The sequence below is a fragment of the Sinohyriopsis cumingii genome, chromosome 3 (assembly GCF_028554795.1).
Source record: "Sinohyriopsis cumingii isolate HCF-2022 chromosome 3, ASM2855479v2, whole genome shotgun sequence".
In the NCBI taxonomy this organism is placed as follows: domain Eukaryota; kingdom Metazoa; phylum Mollusca; class Bivalvia; order Unionida; family Unionidae; genus Sinohyriopsis; species Sinohyriopsis cumingii.
Window position 1 is genome coordinate 82,441,981 of NC_142963.1, and position 18,611 is coordinate 82,460,591.

The following is an 18,611-nucleotide window of genomic DNA, read 5'->3' on the forward strand; positions in this document are numbered from 1 at the left end:
TTTATTAATATAAGTTTGCCTTAATAAATGCATTTAAAACTTACCACGTGCATTTTGTGTCTTAGAGTTGTGGTTCGGCTTATACACGGGTCTTGCACTTTTTAGTGTTTATACATATTCAGTTTGAGGGGTCGGCTTATAAGTGAACAGGTTTATATGCGGGTATATATGGTATTCAGTGTTTTACTTCATTTGCCTTCAAGTGAACAAGTTGATAATCAGCACTCTGACATTGATATAAAGGTCAAAGCTTTAAACTCTGAGTTTTAGCCCTTCTGGTGCGTGAACAAGTTTGAAAGGATTTTTATCAAACCCAGCTCATGGATATACATGTATATAATGAATGTCTTGAATTATGCCACTAAAAGAAGTTTTTTATATAAAAAAAAGTGCAATATAAATTTAATCAAATGAAGGATATCTCAACATTATCTGTGTCAAGTTCAAGGATTTTCTGGCTGTGATATCAGATTCAAGGTCAGTGGCTGTAACATAGAATTTTGTTCTTGTAATCTTTTGAACATGATAACATGTAAGAAAATATTTATTATGTCATATTTGGCAGTTCCTCTATAATTAGATATATTTTCCATACTCAGCAGTTAAAATGAATTAATAAGCTTATCTTGGATTCTTGAGCATTCTTTTCACCCAGTAAAGCAACACTTTCGTTGAGGGACTATTTGTTTCAAAAATATTAATCATATTTCTACAAACAGTCTTCTTCTACAGCAAATATGTAACATTAATGTATGCATATAATTTCATTATTTTATTAATGAATCGTCATATAATATGTGACATGTTGCTCTTAATTAAAACACACGGTCTTATCCTTGAATTTTAATTGTGTGGCACAGTAACTTCTACTGTTAACATGTTCAGTGCTTCAGTGCATTTCTTTACTCCATGTTCAACATTAAACTTGTACAAAATATATGTTGAAAAATAATATGGAGACAAGAAATGCTGACATTATTTCTTTTGTGAAAAGCCAAGAGAACCATCCTTGTAAATGAGATGAAATGCTGGGGGTAGGGATATTGCTGTGCTATGCTGTCCATTTGGTATTTTAAAAAAGTATCTAAAATTCGTAAAAAGTTGTGTGTGGGTTTATCATCAAATGTGTGTATCATCTGGGAAATATGTTCTGCAAATGGGAGCATCTGCAAAATTTGTCACCTATGCCAAGCATTCATCTGTATATAATGTATAATAGATTTTATTTATCAGTATATTGAACATGAAAATATAATTATCAATCATTGTTATGAACTGCTTCATTGTACAATAAAGAAATGGCACAATGATGTTGAGGCAACAAAAAAACCTTACATAGTTCAAGTTCTCTGCAGTAAACGGTTGAGTCAGATATCACTATGTGAAGGCATAAATACATAGTTGACTGTTAGAGAAGGGTTATGCTATAATTGTAATGTTAAAGATGAAAGAATAATGAATTGAGATACTTTTTTGCCTGCCAATTTGTGTATTATTTTTGTTCATTATTTTTTGGGTCAGAATGTCAATAAGAATTTCCAACTCTCATGAACAATTACCGTATTTGTAAAATATGTATTTAAAAAAACAACCTAAAGATTGTGTAAAAAAAATGGACAAGGAATATCATACTTTTTATAAATTGACAGTGTATACAAAATTAGGGGATACTTATATGGTACAGGCACATGAATAGAATCATATTCTTTCTGAAAGATAATACAGGTAATTAATTTAATGCAAATTCTATCTTTTGTTCTGGTTTCTGTGCTTCAAGCGGCAATGATAGAAACTTATAAATTAATGTCCTGTAATTTATACAGTTAGCAATGATAAAATCTAGCATGCAAGGTTTATAAAACTGAACAATTATTGCTAATCAGATTCTCATATTTTTCCGATGATTCTACTTCCAGACCCTGTGACCTGTCAGATCTTATAGCTGTGAGTGTGGAGTCAGGTCGGATGACACATCACCACCCAACAGGCTACCTGGGAAGCCTTGCTTCTGCTTTGTTTACTGCCTATGCAATCCAGGGTTAGAAATTAGAGTAAATTAGAAAAGCCTTCATGAACATAAGACTTTTGCATGTAAAGTAAGACAACCAAATAAACAAATTTTTTAATTACATCAGAAGCAGATTTGTTTATCTTCCAACTTTATTTATTTTACTTAAATTTTTTAATATGGTTGTTGAACTTATGCAACATGCTGTTGTTGGATTTCTTGCACCCCTTAACTTTTAGTCTTAAAGTTTAAGAGAACTAGAGGAGCAGGGAAAATCACCAAACTTATTCGTGAACACATACCTTGTAGGAGTTGCCACAAAGAATTAAACACAGGACAGCTGAGGTGTAATGCAAAGGCATTGCACCTGCCTTATACAGGCCTACTACAACAACATACATAATTCATGGTACACATGTTGTCAATGTAAAACTATTAAAAAATTATATGTTACAAACATGCTACATTGATGTACATTGCAAAAAATTAAATGAGCTAAATATAAGAGTTAGCAGTAATCGTTACACTTTTCATGCATTAGTGTCATCTCTTGAAGCATGATAAGGGCTTAGAAGTCTTGTAATGATAACTTTTCTTGAATATAATTTATATTTTTATGATTTTTATACACACACCCACACCAGATGAAGTTTGGACAGATGTATGAGTCATCTTTTCATTTGTTTTTATTTAATGTATCTGAATCGTTTGAGAGAACATCATTAAATGTGGCATGTTTTTATATTGTGACTAAATAACGTGTCTTCTAAGAAATGTAGTCTGTTTGATCAGCATTTTATAAGTGAGTCATTCCCATGTTTTGTACAGATTGTGTTTATTCATCAGTCAGAGTTTTCTCTGGATACTTAACTATTTGAGATGTCTTCAGGAAACATTTTAAGCTTTTCTTTCCATGACAACAGTTTTATCACGTATAAGATTTGGCTTTGTCAGATTAGTATTTTTAGAATGATGTCCACATTTTTGAAATTCTTGTCATCACACTTTCCATGTTAATATCATGTGAACTGTTTAAAACATCTTCATGAAACTTAGTGTGCATTTTCATCATGACAAGAGTTTGCCCACATAAGAGTTGTGTTTGAGTTATGATTACCTAAATAATATGCAAAGAATATTCTTCTTTTAGTATATGAGGACCTAAATAACACACAAAGACTATTCTTCTTTCAGTATAAGAGTACCTAAATAACACACAAACTATTCTTCTTTCAGTACAAGATTACCTAAATAATATGCAAAGAATATTCTTCTTTTAGTATATGAGGACCTAAATAACACACAGACTATTCTTCTTTCAGTATAAGAGTACCTAAATAACACAGACTATTCTTCTTTCAGTACAAGAGTACCTAAATAACACACAAAGAATATTCTTTCAGTAATCAAGTACCTACAAAATAACTCAAGAGAACATTGTTCTTTCAATATATGAGTACCTAAATGACACACAAAGAATATTCTTCTTTTAGTATATGAGTACCTAAATAACACACACAGAATATTCTTCTTTCTGTACATGAGTACCTAAATAACACACAGAATATTTTTCTTTCAATATATGTGTACCTAAATAACACAGAATATTCTTCTTTCATTATGATTACCTAAATAATACAAACAGAATATTCTTCTTTCAGTATATGAGTACCTAAATAACACACATAGAATATTCTTCTTTAAGTATATGAGTACCTAAGTAACACACCAAGAATATACTTCTTTCCATATATGAGTACCTAAATAACACACAGAATATTCTTCTTTAAGTACATGAGTACCTAAGTAACACACAGAATATTCTTCTTTCAGTATATGAGTACCTAAATAACACACAGAATATTCTTCTTTAAGTATATCAGTACCTAAATAACATGGAGAATATTCTTCTTTTGGTATATGAGTACCTAAATAACACATACAGAATATTCTTCTTTAAGAATATGAGTACCTAAATAACACAGAATATTCTTCTTTCAGTTTATGAGTACCTAAATAGCACAGAGAATATTCTTCTTTTAGTATATGAGTACCTAAATAAAACACAGAATATTCTTTCAGTATATGAGTACCTAAATAGCACACAAATAATATTCTTCTTTCAGTATATGAGTACCTAAATAGCACAGAGAATATTCTTCTTTCAGTATATGAGTACCTAAGTAAAACACAAAGAATATTCTTCTTTCAGTATGAGTACCTAAAAGACACAGAGAATATTCTTCGTTAAGTACATGAGTACATACATATATACAAACTATTCTTCTTTCAGAATATTAGTGCCTAAATAATACACAATGAATATTATTTTAGTATATAAGTACATAAATAACACACAAAGAATGTTCTTTCAGTATACAAGTACCTACCAAATAACTCAAAAGAACATTGTTCTTTCAGTATGTGAGTACACTTAAATAATGCACAAGAATATAGTCTTTAAGTAGGCAAGTACTTACTAACACAAATAATGTTCTCCTCAGTATGCAAGTACCTAAATAATATACAAAGAAATTTTTTTCTTCTTCAGAATATGAGTTCCTAAAAAAACACATAATTTCCTTCTTTCAGTAAATCCTTTGGAATTATTACTTGTGTATAAATTATGGAATTACTGGCAGAATGTTGATTTATTTGATTTTAGAAGTTCACAAATAAATTTTTTATTAAACTGTATATCTTTTCTGCCAATTACTATTTGTAATAATTATAATCTTGTTGATGGCTCTGTTTGGACATACGCATAATTTCTTATATTTTGCTACTATTAAAAATAATTAGTCAAGATCATCAGTGAATGACTTTAAAATAAATATTGATAGCAGATCAAGGCTTTGGCTTCCTGTAAATCATGTATTCTACTTAAATACTATATATATCTTTATTGGATAGGAAAATGTTTGTTCAACAATTATATTTAGTAATCCACTATGTCTAAGATCACAGTCATCAAAAGTGAGTGCAGCAGACGTTGTACTGAGTAAGTCCCACGGCTAAAGTAGCCAAAGTTGCATGTGAATGTAGCAGTTGGGGGAGTTTCTTGATAATATACATCTGGGAATTTTATATAATTGCTATCAAAACATGTAATAATATTTTTATTATTTACATTCAAAGAAATTTCAAATTCTCGTTTCACTTTATACTATTTCAATGTTTGAGCAAATTAATACATTGCACACCCTGAAATCATAAAAGTATCAATGAGGCATGACACCATAATTGGATAAAACATTTAAGCTGGTTTTTGGGCTTAATAAGCCATTGACACAGTCTAAGTTGTTCCCAACAGAACATTCATTGCTGTAAGAACTGTCATGTGACCACTAATTCACCAGTTAAGCATTTTCCGCTATTCACAGAGTATGTTATGAAAAATAACAATAAGAAATTTCCAGTTTTCCGAAATCATTTATATAAAAAACTATCTTGTTTTTACAAAAATTCTAAATTCCTGAATCCAGGATTTTTAAAACATCTATTTCAGGCATAATTATTGAAAACTGTTTGTCTTTGTTATTTTTCTTTCTCATTTAATCTTTTGTCGATAATTTAAAGGTGTACAGTTATATGCATGTTTGAATAAGGATCACACTATCTTTGCAATGCTGAAACGTAAACAGCTACAATTTACTTTTTATTGGCATCTGGATTCAAAACCTTTCCTCATATTTGACATCCAGAAATTTAATTTGATCCCTTTATGAACTGAGTTAATGAAATGCTCTCAATTGCTCTTGGTTGAGTATAGAGTCCCCATTTGTGCACTCAAATTTTGGAACTTTGGCTTTCAAAATTTTAAGGCAAATGCACAAAAATGTTTTTCATTCTGTAAGTAACACTTCATGGCAAAAATTATTGAATATTCATCTTTTTGTGGATATCAACATTTATAGATTCGCAAAAATTTAAATGTTTGTCAGCATTTAAGTTTGTGGTACTGTTGTTGCCACAAAGGGGTCATTGTTCATTGCAATCTTGCAATTTATGGTTCTAGCAACCACAAAATTGATGAAAATTAGAATTAAAAGAAATGAGTTGGCAATTTATACATATATTTTCAGCATCAGCACTAATCCCTATGCCTATTCAGAGTTGGGAGGAGGTACATTTTTGACCCCCAATTTTTCCTCAAAAATTTTTAAAAGCATGCAAAGTGTTCAATGTCTCCTCATTTTGTTAGGCCGACCAGTCCAAGAATGGGGTTGTGGTCTAATGGATGCACTACCAAAAGCACTTGAGTATGTGAAAAATCAAGGTAGATATGAGAAAGAAAATCAAATGGCATGGTAAGTTTTTGAAACATGAATAAACTCACTTATTAAAACTTTCTAATACTTTGCACGCACAAAAATTCAGGAAATATGAGGCAAATTGCACTTTATCTTTAATTATTTTCAGAAGCCATTTCATTTTGTTGAATATTTTAATAGAAGTTTTAACCAGGTGTTTTCTTACAAATAATAGTTTCAGATAAAATGAATTAATAATGTGATTTTAATTATCTCGACAACATTTGATATTAGAATTTATTTTGAGGTAGATGTTACACAGCATGATTGACACTTAAATTTTCAATTAATGCAGGTTTTATTAAATAAAGTTAAGAAATTAGCTAATTTTTAAAAAATGTTTGTATTTTCCAGTACTGTCTGTTGCTATTACAAATGATGACTCATGCAACCTTTATTTGACATCGGTATTACATGCATATGTATACAAATTTTGTGCAAGACTTATGAGAGTTGCTACAAATTAACTTGATATTGGGTCAAATTTGAAATTAAAGCTTTGTTTGTCCATTAAATTATACACGCCAGTCCAGAAATAACTCATTATCTCATTACAAATCCAAGTCATGCTTTATTTTCTTTGTTGAACCTGCTACAACTTTGTCATATGCAGTATCTCAAATAGTCAGTGACTTCATTTTATGTTTCTTTTTCTTAAGAAGAGCTTCATCCAGGAAAAAAGTAGAAAGTTCAATAGTTTGGCAGAGTTTTTAGAAAGATTTACACCAAAATTTATTGGCAGTTTAAACTCCAAACTTTCATACCCCACCCCAATTCCTACATCCATGTTTGTGCAATCACTTTGCCAGTTTTATAAGAACATTATGTGGCCTCCTGATATACTCTTTCAGAAATTTGATACAGTATTTTAATAAAATAGTCAACAAGTTACTATAAACAGTCAACTGTTACAGTCATTCTATTCAGATAGTATATACAGAGACTATATTTCTGTTAAACATTGCATTTATGAAAATCAATAAATCAAATGTAGAAATTGTGACATTCATTAGCAGTGCTGTTGTTGACCCTGTAAATATCACAAATACCTTTAAATGTCACAGGGAAACAATTTTTTTTAAAAATGGCTGTCCCTTGCAGTTAAATGGCATAAAGAGGCAGTGTCCATATGACTGTCTATTGTGGAAACTTTAAAACAGATAAACATGTGCATGTGATTTGGGGTTTTAATGTAGATTTAACAATTTTTTGATCATATCACTTTGATGCCTGCAGTGTAGTATGCTGCAGACATGTAGCATGATGTCCCACCCAGTCACATTATCCTGACACCAGGCAATGAGTTCTAACACTAACCTCTTAGTACTGAGCACAAAGTGAGGTAGCTGTTAGCACAATTTTTATAATCTGGTATGGCTCAGCAGGGGATCAAACCCACTACCTTCCACATCCAAGGCAGACACTCTAACCACTAGGCCACTGGAGTAATCTGAACCAATAAATAGATTGGTAGATATGTTGGTATGTAGGTAGGTAGGTAGATAGGTTGGTATCTAGGTAGGTAAATAGGTAGATTAAAAAGGTTGGAAGATAGGTTGATATGTTGGTAGGTAGATAGATAGGTTGGTAGGTAGGTAGATAGGTTGGTATCTAGGTAGGTAAATAGGTAGATTAAAAAGGTAGGTAGATATGATGGTATGTAGGTACATAGGCAGATAGGTTGGTAGGTAGGTAGATAGGTTGGTATCTATGTAGGTAAATAGGTAGTTTTAAAAGGTTGGTAGATAGGTTGATATGTTGGTAGGTAGGTAGATAGGTAGGTTAAAAAGAGAACTACTACTCATCCTCATAACCTTGAAATTGTGGCATTTACTGACAGTTCAGCTGTTGACACAGGGAAACAACTTGTATCCAAAATAATATAATATTCACTGTTGTGGTGGTACTTGTATGGTAACTGTTACAATGGTTAGTTTCATTGTCAATAGTAATTGTCACAGTTTGTGATGTTTACATGTACATTGTCAGCAGTAATTGTCACAGTTTGTGATGTTTACATTAACATTGTCAGCAGTAATTGTCACAGTTTGTGATGTTTATGGGTACATTGTCAAAAGTAATTATCAGTTTGTTGTGTTTACATGTATATTGTCAACAGTAATTATCACAGTTTGTCATGCTTACATGTACATTGTCAGCAGTAATTGTCACAGTTTGTTATTTTTACAAGTACATTGTCAACCGTTACTGTCACAATATCAGTTAATTAGGTACATTTCATTCTGCTTAATTTTTGATTTTAAGCATTTTCTGTATATAAGAATAATGAATATTTCAAATTTTAATTCAGTTTTGTGGTAATTCTATTATATAAACTATATGTAGATAACTCTCAAAACCCATGAATATGGCCTCTAATGTCATTTAGATGTTTTAATTTCAGGAACTACTTTGAAAATGCTTGGAAGCAGTATCTACATACTCGTTGTATAGAAGATGGAAAATCTGAACCTGTTTTTCCCGACCAATATGGCGTAGAGGAGCGAGATAAAGCTTACAAATCATGGAGCTTTTCTGGCTGGGGAGGTTCAAGTGGCCATGATGCACCAATGATTGCGTGAGTTGTGTAAAGAAGGTTTTTGGCAAAATATTTGTTATATCAGGGCAGGACAAAAATTCACTTGTCCAATGCCTGGTACAAGTTCACTTCAGCTTGGGCAAGCTCAAGTTTGCAAGGTCGTTGCCCAGTCATGTCCAAAAGAGGAGAGAGAGAGAGAGAGATAGGCCTTGTTCAGTGGTATAATTTATGTTCAGCACCTTTTATACTCTTTGATCTCACCACAGTGTATATACATGTATCAGCAACATTATTTAGCATTTATATGCCTGCAGTTTCATCAATCTATCAATCCTTTATTTTACACAGTGCAGTGTCAAAGGCACTTTCCTCTTGTAGTCATTGACGTGGTCAGTCTCACATTTTCTCCAACAAACATTATATCTGTCTTGACCTGACCTATCTTTTCTGTCACACGTATTGGATGTAATGTACATTCTTATTTGTCAGACATCCAGATTTGCAGTACAGTCATTTGTTCTACCACACCAGTGGATGTAATGTGCATTCTGATTAGTTAAACATCCAAATTTGTGATGGCAAAATCAACTATATATTGTTGGAAATTTGGAAGCCATAGCAATGTAAAGATTCTTTCTGTGATTTAGGACCCTGGCAAACATTAATTTTTATCCCAGTTTGGCAGAAATTTCAAAATTGTTTTTTGAATGAAATATGTCATATATTTGAAAATTTGAATACTTGGTGGTTTCGCTATCACAGATATCCATTTTGTATCGTACATTTGTGGCAGTAAAATTGTCCTTAAAATTCTCAGATCACTGTCATCCTCTATTTGTATCAGGGAAATAGTTATATGTAGTAATTAGGATAGCAGCAGGAAGTGGAAGAAATGGATTTAATTCCAATAAGAACAGAAATAGTATTATGTCCTTTTGCTGATGTACAAAAAGGCAAGATAAACATTGATTTCAAAAATTGTTATAGGCTTATTTTGTCCAGCACTAAACATTCCTTGTATATGTTTGTTGCCATACTATTGAAATTTTATCACTTTTATCCATTGTTTTTAAATAGTATTTCCTGTAAACAGCTAAAGAGAAAGAAAAAGGAGATAAATGTATCCCTGGGAAGTGCTCGTTTCTAAGTTTACTGGAAAGTAATTTATTTTCATTTGTTCCTAATTGTTATTGTACTTTTTATTTTTTATTGGTTCTTAATGAGCTATAAGGTCAATATTTGGCCCAAAAAACAGGGACACAGACAGGACAGCTATGACAAAATTCCATGGCCCACAACAGTAAGGGGGTCCACCACCATTACCATTTGTAATTTATAGGGACCTACTAGAGACTTTTTTCAAGGGCCCACAAATTCTGCCCTGCCTAAAGATTTACAAATTTGCAAAAAATGTAGTTGATCTGATACTTTCATGGGAAAATTTATTTCAACATTTGAAAAATGTCAAATTGCAATTGATTTTTTAAAAATTATTTGATATGACATCATATGCATCTGCTCATGACATCACATGTGACTTGCAGTTTTGTGCTACAGTTAGAGCTGTTTAAAAACAAGTTTAAGTGGCCCACGTGTGAGAAGCAATTTCGTATTTTTACAGAATATAAATCTATGCATGAATAACCTTTATTAGAATATCAATTTGGTTGTCATATGAAACCATATACAAAAAAAAGAAATTTTTGGCCCATTTGTGTGGTCAAATATTAACTTCACTTAATCTGATATTTCTGTTACAATGATACATAACATGATTTTGACACTTACACTGTAACATCTATACATTTGATATAGTGAAACACTGTGAAGTAAAAAAAAAGGCATATATTTGGCAAAAACTGCACATTTTGACATATTTCTGCATCTTCAAAGACCTCAAATGTTACAGGCACAGTTAATAACATGTTTTATTTTTGGACAGAATACACTTATACATGCAAATTTCAAACCTGTTTTTGTTTGCACTCTTTCATACTGAAAAGTAAAATGGAGACAAACTGTTCTTAGTTTACCACATATGAACCAAACAATTCAAGTGCTAAGTATCACAAAAATGCCTTTTTTTCTCACATTTTCTTTTTAAAAAAAAATGACATTCAAATGTTGTTGGTCATTTGCATTCTTTTTAACTTTTGTCTTATAACTATTTGAGACATTTTGAATATTGGGATGATGGTAGATAAATATAGAAGAGGTGCATGAAGGAAGTCAATCCACAACAACAACAACAACAACAAAATGCAGCTTGCAGTATTATTTTACTAATCGAGTCTAAAAGATATGGAATATTGATAGAAATCATGGTTACAGTTTATCTTTTCCTTATCATCATCATTTCAAATAGGATTTATTTGTTTTAGTTTGTTTGGTAGACAATATTCTACCCTTGTATGAATCTTGCACTCTGACAAAGCTCTTCTTAGTATGAAATAGTAATGTGATTCATAAACATGCAGGCTATGAAAGTACTGAAATCAGCATTGAACAAATTTAGAATGCAGTATGTGTTAGTGTTATTATTCATTGTTTCCCATTTGTTTCACAATATCCTCTGCTGAAGACTAGATTTCATTATCCAGCTGACAATAACACAGAAACATAAAATTGATTGTAGTAGTTGTCAAAGAAGTATTTATTGAAGAAAGGGATTATATTGACTTTGTACATTTGTAAACTTTACTCTTCTTATTGTTGTGGGGTTTAATGCCATTTTTCAGCACACGATAGGCTTTACATGGCAGCGAGTATTAATGGTGGAGGAAGAACCCAGAAAATCCCCGGAAAGAACCGCTGACCCTCAAGAAGCTACTACCAAGCTTTCTCACATACCTACTTGTAATGCAAATACAAGTAAAAATATTTTTTTTTTATTTTTAAAGGGAAAACATAATTTTTGGGACTTAATTGGTCTCACCCAAAAGAACCTACACATTTTTCTTCATCAAGCTCATTATTATTTATCATTTCTCTGTTTCCTGGTGCTGATTAGCACAAATATTATGCTTGTCACCATTTGTGTGTGTGTGTGTGTGTGTGTGTGTGTGTGTGCATGTGTGTGTGTGTGCAAGATTGAACCAATAAGAATGGCCATATCGAGAAGAAAAAATGGAGAGGACAGAATCTTTTGGTGCCTATCTGTCACATATTTGCCAGTTTTTCAGCACATGATAGGCTAAACATGGCAGCCAGTATTAATAGTGGAGGAAGAACCCGGGAAAACCCCAGAAAGAACCACCAACCCACAAGAAGCTGCTGGCAAGCTTTCTCACATACTAACATTGGCCGAATCCATGGCTCGAACCCATGCAGACAGAGGTGAGACAGCAGTGATCCGTAATGGTGAGCACTTTAGACCACTCGGCCTCTCGGGGCCTGTGCATACATATGTGAGTGTGTGTGCATATATGTGTGAGCATATGTGCATACATGTGTGAGTGTGTGTGCATACATTGTGAGTATATATGCATACATGTGAGTGTGTGTGCATACATCTGTGAGTGTATGTGCATACATGTGTGAGTGTGTGTGCATGCATGTGTGAATATGTGTGCATAACTGTGTAAGTGTGTGTACATACATGTGTAAGTATGTGTGTGCATACATGTGTGAATGTGTCTGCATACATGTGTGAGTGTGTGTGCATACATGTGTGATGGCTTACATCTGTGAATGTGCATAAATGTGTGAATATGTGTGCATACATGTGTGGGTGTGGGTGTGAATACATGTATGAGTGTGCATACATGTGTGAATGTATGCATACTTGTGTGAATGTGTGCGCATACTGAGTGTGTGTACATACAAGTGAGAATGTGTGTTCATAAAATGTGGGAATGTGTTTGCATACACTTAGCCATGTACATAGTATGGATCCATATTGATGCACTTGTAAAACATTTTTCACACCAGAAATTTTGCTGATTTTCCTGTTTACTTTTTTATTCTAACATTTTTATTCTAACATTATAAAAAAAGTGGTGCATTTCTTTTCAGTGTTGAGTTCATTGCTATATGACCTTGTTTATTTGAGGTCAATGATTCAGGAATACAAACTTTATAAAGAGAAACTGTTGTTTGTGTCTAGATATTTATAATTACCCAGTAACCATTCCTTATTTTCATGTCATTTAATGTAAAATTGAAAAACTTGAGGAAATAAATGCAATACTATCACAAGATTTTCTCCAGAAACAAAATCTTGAGCCCTTTCCTGATTATATTAACTACTGAATTTGAATCAGTTCAAGGGATAAATGCCATGTATTTTTTTATTTTAATTTTAAATAATGACATGATGTTGAGTTCTAATTGGTTATGCCACATTAATGATGTTGAAGATTAAATCATGAGTGGGATAACATTGGGCACTGGATCAAATACATTCATATTAAACTGTTTTACTTTAAATTTTGTTTTTTTCATACCATCTATTCTGGAGATCCATTTGATATATATTAAGAAACCAGAGCCTGTTCATGCATTGTCTTGAGAGTAAATGTGTCAAAAACTGATATATGTGTTGAACAAGTGCTGCACAGGCTGTATAGTTAATATCTATTTTACTCTCTCTCTCTCATAAATTTTAGAGAAATATATCAAATTTTTGGTTCAATCGTCATCATAAGGTATATTTTTATTTGATTTATTAATAACAAATTAAGCTTTACCCCCAAATGATGCATAAAGAAAACAGCCTTTATCGCTGACATTTTGTACATTTTTAATTCTTCTCTGTAAACAGTATCAACATTCAACTATTATTAACATACAAAGTGAACAAACTACATTTTTGTGAAGAAAATGACCAAGAAATACATATATTGCCTTTCCGGGGTGATTCTGCCTAGATTTTGACAGCAAGTCAGTGCTAAACATGTATATGTGCAAAATAATTTTTTTAAAGGTAATCTAGCAAACCTAATGGAATTACAAACATTGTTTCAAAACAAAAATCAAGTTTTATGAGTCTCGTCATTATGCACATTACATGCAACTGCACAATTTAAGATATATATTTTTTGACAATATGCATGATAGCTTTTTTTAGCCAATGTATCTATAATCCGCAAATATAGGTACCACAACAGAGAAGAAAACCATTGGTTATTTATTTGTTCATTTCCTTTATTAAAGGTGGTTCCTGATAAAAATGAAATACATATTTACGGAAAAGTAAGGGCATATTTTATCTATACATCTGAATCTGATTAGGGGCCAAAATTGACTCTTACAGTACTGACCCCTTTCACTGGGGAAGTTCAGTTGTTTCTACCAAGCAGATGGTTTTGTTAGTTTTTAAATTCATGCTTTACAGCAACCAAATAATCCACAAAATTGATATCCCACTAAAAGTCGTAAATTTGTAGTATTTTTATACCTCCACCTCTGCAGGTAAAGGTATACAGTAATCCTCTGTCCACCCATCCAAATGTCTGTCCATCTGTTTGTCTGGCTAAATCTCATTAGCATAACTGGTCTTGCCGTCTTTGATGTATTGCTATGAAACTTAGCAAATATTATAGTAATCACCAGAAGATGCACATATGAACCAATCACTTTATTCTTGTAGTATTTATTAGAGTTAATGCCCTTGCCCTGCAGCTGAATGCAGTGCAAGACGCAATCTTGTGAACACAACATGTCTTACAGTTTTTTGGGGGGATCACTGTGAAACTAGGTACATATTATGACCATTGTCAAAAGATGCACATTACAAATCTTTGTGCTTCCTTGATTTTTGTTAGAGTTATTGCCCCTTTTGACTCATCTACCTGCAGTATATGACATAATTTTGTGAATGCAACTACTCTTTAGTTTTTAGTGGATTACTATTGAAATGTTTGTATATTATAGTCATGTATGTTGACCAATCATTGTACACACTATTTTCAGAAGCTGTGTGCACTTGCATCAAGGGTTAAGAGTATATTTATATGAGCAAATTTCTACCCAATTCCTCCAGCTTATATTTTCATGTGATTTTTAATTTATAAAAGAAAGTTATTCCATGCATACAAAATTCTCATGGGGACAACCATGGCTAAGAACACCTTGAACTATTTGTGCAGATCTAGAGTTAAAGGCAGAATTTTTCAGCATAATCCAGAAAAAATGTTGTCTTTTGGGAAATTGTACAGGTTTTAGCTGACAAATTTAAATGAATATCAGTATGCAGTCTGCATAATCAAATCAGTAATCACTTTGAGCAGGTTAGAAAAGTATTCTTTGACAAAGTGGGGATTTTTCTTGTGTGATTGAAAATGGAGCCAATGCCCATCTTGCTGGGAACAAATGATTCCATTGGAAATACAATTTTCAGGAGTAAATTGCTAAAATTGGACATTCTATTTGATTTTGAACTATTTTCTTTATCAATTAGGGCTTTTTTAAATTGTGATTTTAGCACCACCAGACCCCAAAAAAATCTATGCAAAGAGTATAGAATGAAACCTTATTCCCTCAATATTTTGAATTTTTCAGATATGATGCACTTCTTGGTGCAGGAAACAGTTGGAAGGAACTCTGCCACAGGTAAACATGACAAATATTTTTTTAAAGGATATAAATGTCATATGTTGTAGAAATCATGTGTTAATAAAACGTCACTTCTGTAATCATGTAAATTGGTTTTAGACATTTCTCCGTGAAAATTGTTAAACTATCAAAATAGTTGTGACTTTGGATGACCCTTATGAAGCACAATCCAGTGTATACATTTACCTCTTGGGGAACTGCCCAGGCAGAGAGATAATCGGTTGTAACTTTGGTTTACCTTTATGAAGCACAGTGAGACCTATATAATCACAGAACTGCTGAAGCAGTGATTGTGGCTTTGGATGACCCTAACAAAACATAATCAAAACCTATATAATGATTAGTCATTTATTTACCTATGCATAAAGATTAATTCTTGTGATTTTGGGTGACTCTTATGAAATACAGTCATACTTATATAAGTACAAGTACACCACTCCCTCGATAACTCGCGCACATCGGGGTCCAGAAACATCGACCGCACTATAAGTGAGGCGTGAGTTATCGAGGGACCTATAAAATAAGCCCAAAACCAATAAAGTGATTGATGACATAACGGAGAAATAAGGGGGGCAGGGTAGGCAGATTATACTGTTGAATACTCACTTTATAATCGTTCTGAGATTAAATGTTAATAAATATCTCTTCGTAACGGTGTACTTTATTATTTCCTCATAGGACAACATTAATTTCAGGATAAATTACAGTATATTGAGGCGATCATCGAAAACATTATTCCATGTGGTATCCGTTCGCTTAACATGTGTACCACTTCACACATTGTGTACTATGTCACTAATTTTTATGTTGAATTGGATACGTTCTAGTTTTATTGTTTGATCCAAATTAGACATTTTTTTATATACAAAAGATCGACTCTTTTCGAGAAACAGTGTTGATCAAATGATAGATAGATAAATATTTTTGAATGTGATAGAAGTAAAATGGAAAACAAAAAAACAAGGGTTAATCAGTACAGACGTATTTAATTAGTCTACAAATTTAAAACAATGTAAATTAGAACAAGTTAATACTTGTCGTTTGTGTCACGCTTGACAAATATCAATTCACTTTTTGAAAAAATCAGTTTGTTTTTTTTGTGTGTGTTACTTCTTGGTTTCTATGCCAGCGAGCAAAATCCCTCAGATTTCTCAACTGCATGAGCTTTACGTAGTCAACATTTTGGGTCTCCAGCCACCTTATGGCAATATTAAAATATCTGATTGCTTCCTGTGCAGAGGGGTGGGGGTGCAACATCTGCGTCTGCATCACTTTCAACACTTGTGTTACTCCAGTTAGAATCGTCTTTTGCTGCAAATTTGTTCGCTATAGAAATAATTAGTTTCATCTGACATGTATTCAGCTGTGGGGCAATCATTGTCAGCACAAATCCACTCCTCCATATCATCAAGAGAAACGCCCATCTCAGGACCATGAGTCTGTACTAATTTCTCCCAAACAGCCTCAGCGTTAATGACATGAGTTTCACTGAAACATTCGAAGTCACTATCATCGTCGTTGTCTTTGTCACTGTTTTGCTTTACGTCAAAGGCAGCTCCAAGACCCTTAACCCAAGGTCTCTTGCAATCGATTTTTTTTTTTAATGCAACAAACACTTCCCCAAGTTGTTGATCAAAACAAAGCTGGCATGTACATGTAATTAGGTTCTCACAGAAGTACTCACGGGTTTCGATGTGATGGTCGATTGACTCTTTTCATATTTTCAATGAACATAATATGTTGTGATTATAATGTTTACACTGAAATGGAATTAAAGGATTAGAACGTGACTTTCACTCAGGAAGACGTTTAATTGGTGTTCATTTCATTCTCTGTTGCCACCTGTTAGCATTTACCAGAAGTTTTCATTGATCGCTATTTCACCAGACTGTTTATTTACAGTATACTGACAACTATTTATCATAAAAACTTACATAATATATGATATCTTTAAACAGAGGTCTCGCTAGGATTTTAAAACTGGGTCTTTCTGCCTCTGAAGTCAATCACTAAATATCAGTACATTTTCTCACTCGGCCGCTAGTCAAAGCCTTTGAACTAGCCGCCTAGCTGTTGCATCATGTTCTTTTTTTTTTTTTCTAATGTACTCTTATAAAATGGCAACAGTACATCAAAGAGTCTTTCAGTCACTGAATTCTGTTATTGTAAATATCAGCACAGTTAACTGATCAACACATTTTCCCACAAAGCAGGTGGCTGAAACAGGACCGGCAAATCTTTGAATTTTCCCGCGCACCTATTACATGCGTACGGAGGATTCCCGCCTCAGTGATTTTCTGCGTCCCAGATCAAAAATTGGCATCCAAATACGCGTAATTAAGCGTTTTCGAGACCTCTGAAATTAATTCTTCTTTAGAACTTGCAAATTTCAAAATATGGATTATATTTTTACGGGCATTAATCACCATTTTCAATGATAAAACGAGCAATGTATCAAGGTTTCATTTATCAATTTTTATTGTAATTTTTTCATGTTCAGCATATTTTAAAGATATTTTAAATACATTTTCTCTGGAAAAGATCGGGAGCCAAGACAGACACGGCATTATAAGCGGGATCGCGAGTTATCCGGGCGCGAGTTATCGAGGGAGTGGTGTACAAGAATATTTGTATTTATATAAGTATGACTGTGCTTCATAATACACTCCGGGAACTATCAAGGCAGTAAGATGAATGGCTGTGACCTTAAATGACCTTTTATCAAGCAGTATGACTTAAAATAACAACTCAGCAAAGTAGTTAGGCATGTGACTTTGATGACCCTTATGAAACAGTCTAATCTACAGTATAACTGTTCTGGTGGCCTAGTGGTTAGAGTGTCTGCCTCGGATGCGGGAGGTCATGGGTTCGATCTTGGCCAAGTCATACCAAAGACTTACAAACATGGTACTAACAGTTGCCTCGCTTGGTGCTCAGCATTAAGAGGTTAGTGTTGAGACTGGTCGACCTGATGTCAGGATAATGTGACTGGGTGGGACATCATGCTACATATCTGCAGCATGATGCCCCAGTGCTAGACATCACTATAAACTGCCACACTGCAGACATTGTAGCGATATGACTGAATTTTTTTTAAAGCTACGTTAAAAATCCAAATCACACACACACTCTAATCTACAGTACAAAATGGCCACTCAGGGAACTATCTAGGCAGTAAGATGAATTAAATGATTAC

General features: G+C 33.0%; 1 protein-coding gene across 2 annotated transcripts in view; it reads left to right on the top strand.

Annotated features, from left to right (window-relative positions):
- LOC149803202 (uncharacterized) overlaps positions 1-18,611 on the top strand; it is a 152,056-nt gene that overhangs the window by 121,100 nt on the left and 12,345 nt on the right. For both annotated transcript variants that reach the window (XM_089952821.1, XM_089952822.1), the window contains 4 exons: positions 1,917-2,038; positions 6,213-6,318; positions 8,726-8,899; positions 15,362-15,412. In XM_089952821.1, the coding sequence (XP_089808947.1) occupies positions 1,917-2,038; positions 6,213-6,318; positions 8,726-8,899; positions 15,362-15,412 (453 nt within the window). The remainder of the gene's footprint in view (positions 1-1,916; positions 2,039-6,212; positions 6,319-8,725; positions 8,900-15,361; positions 15,413-18,611) is intronic.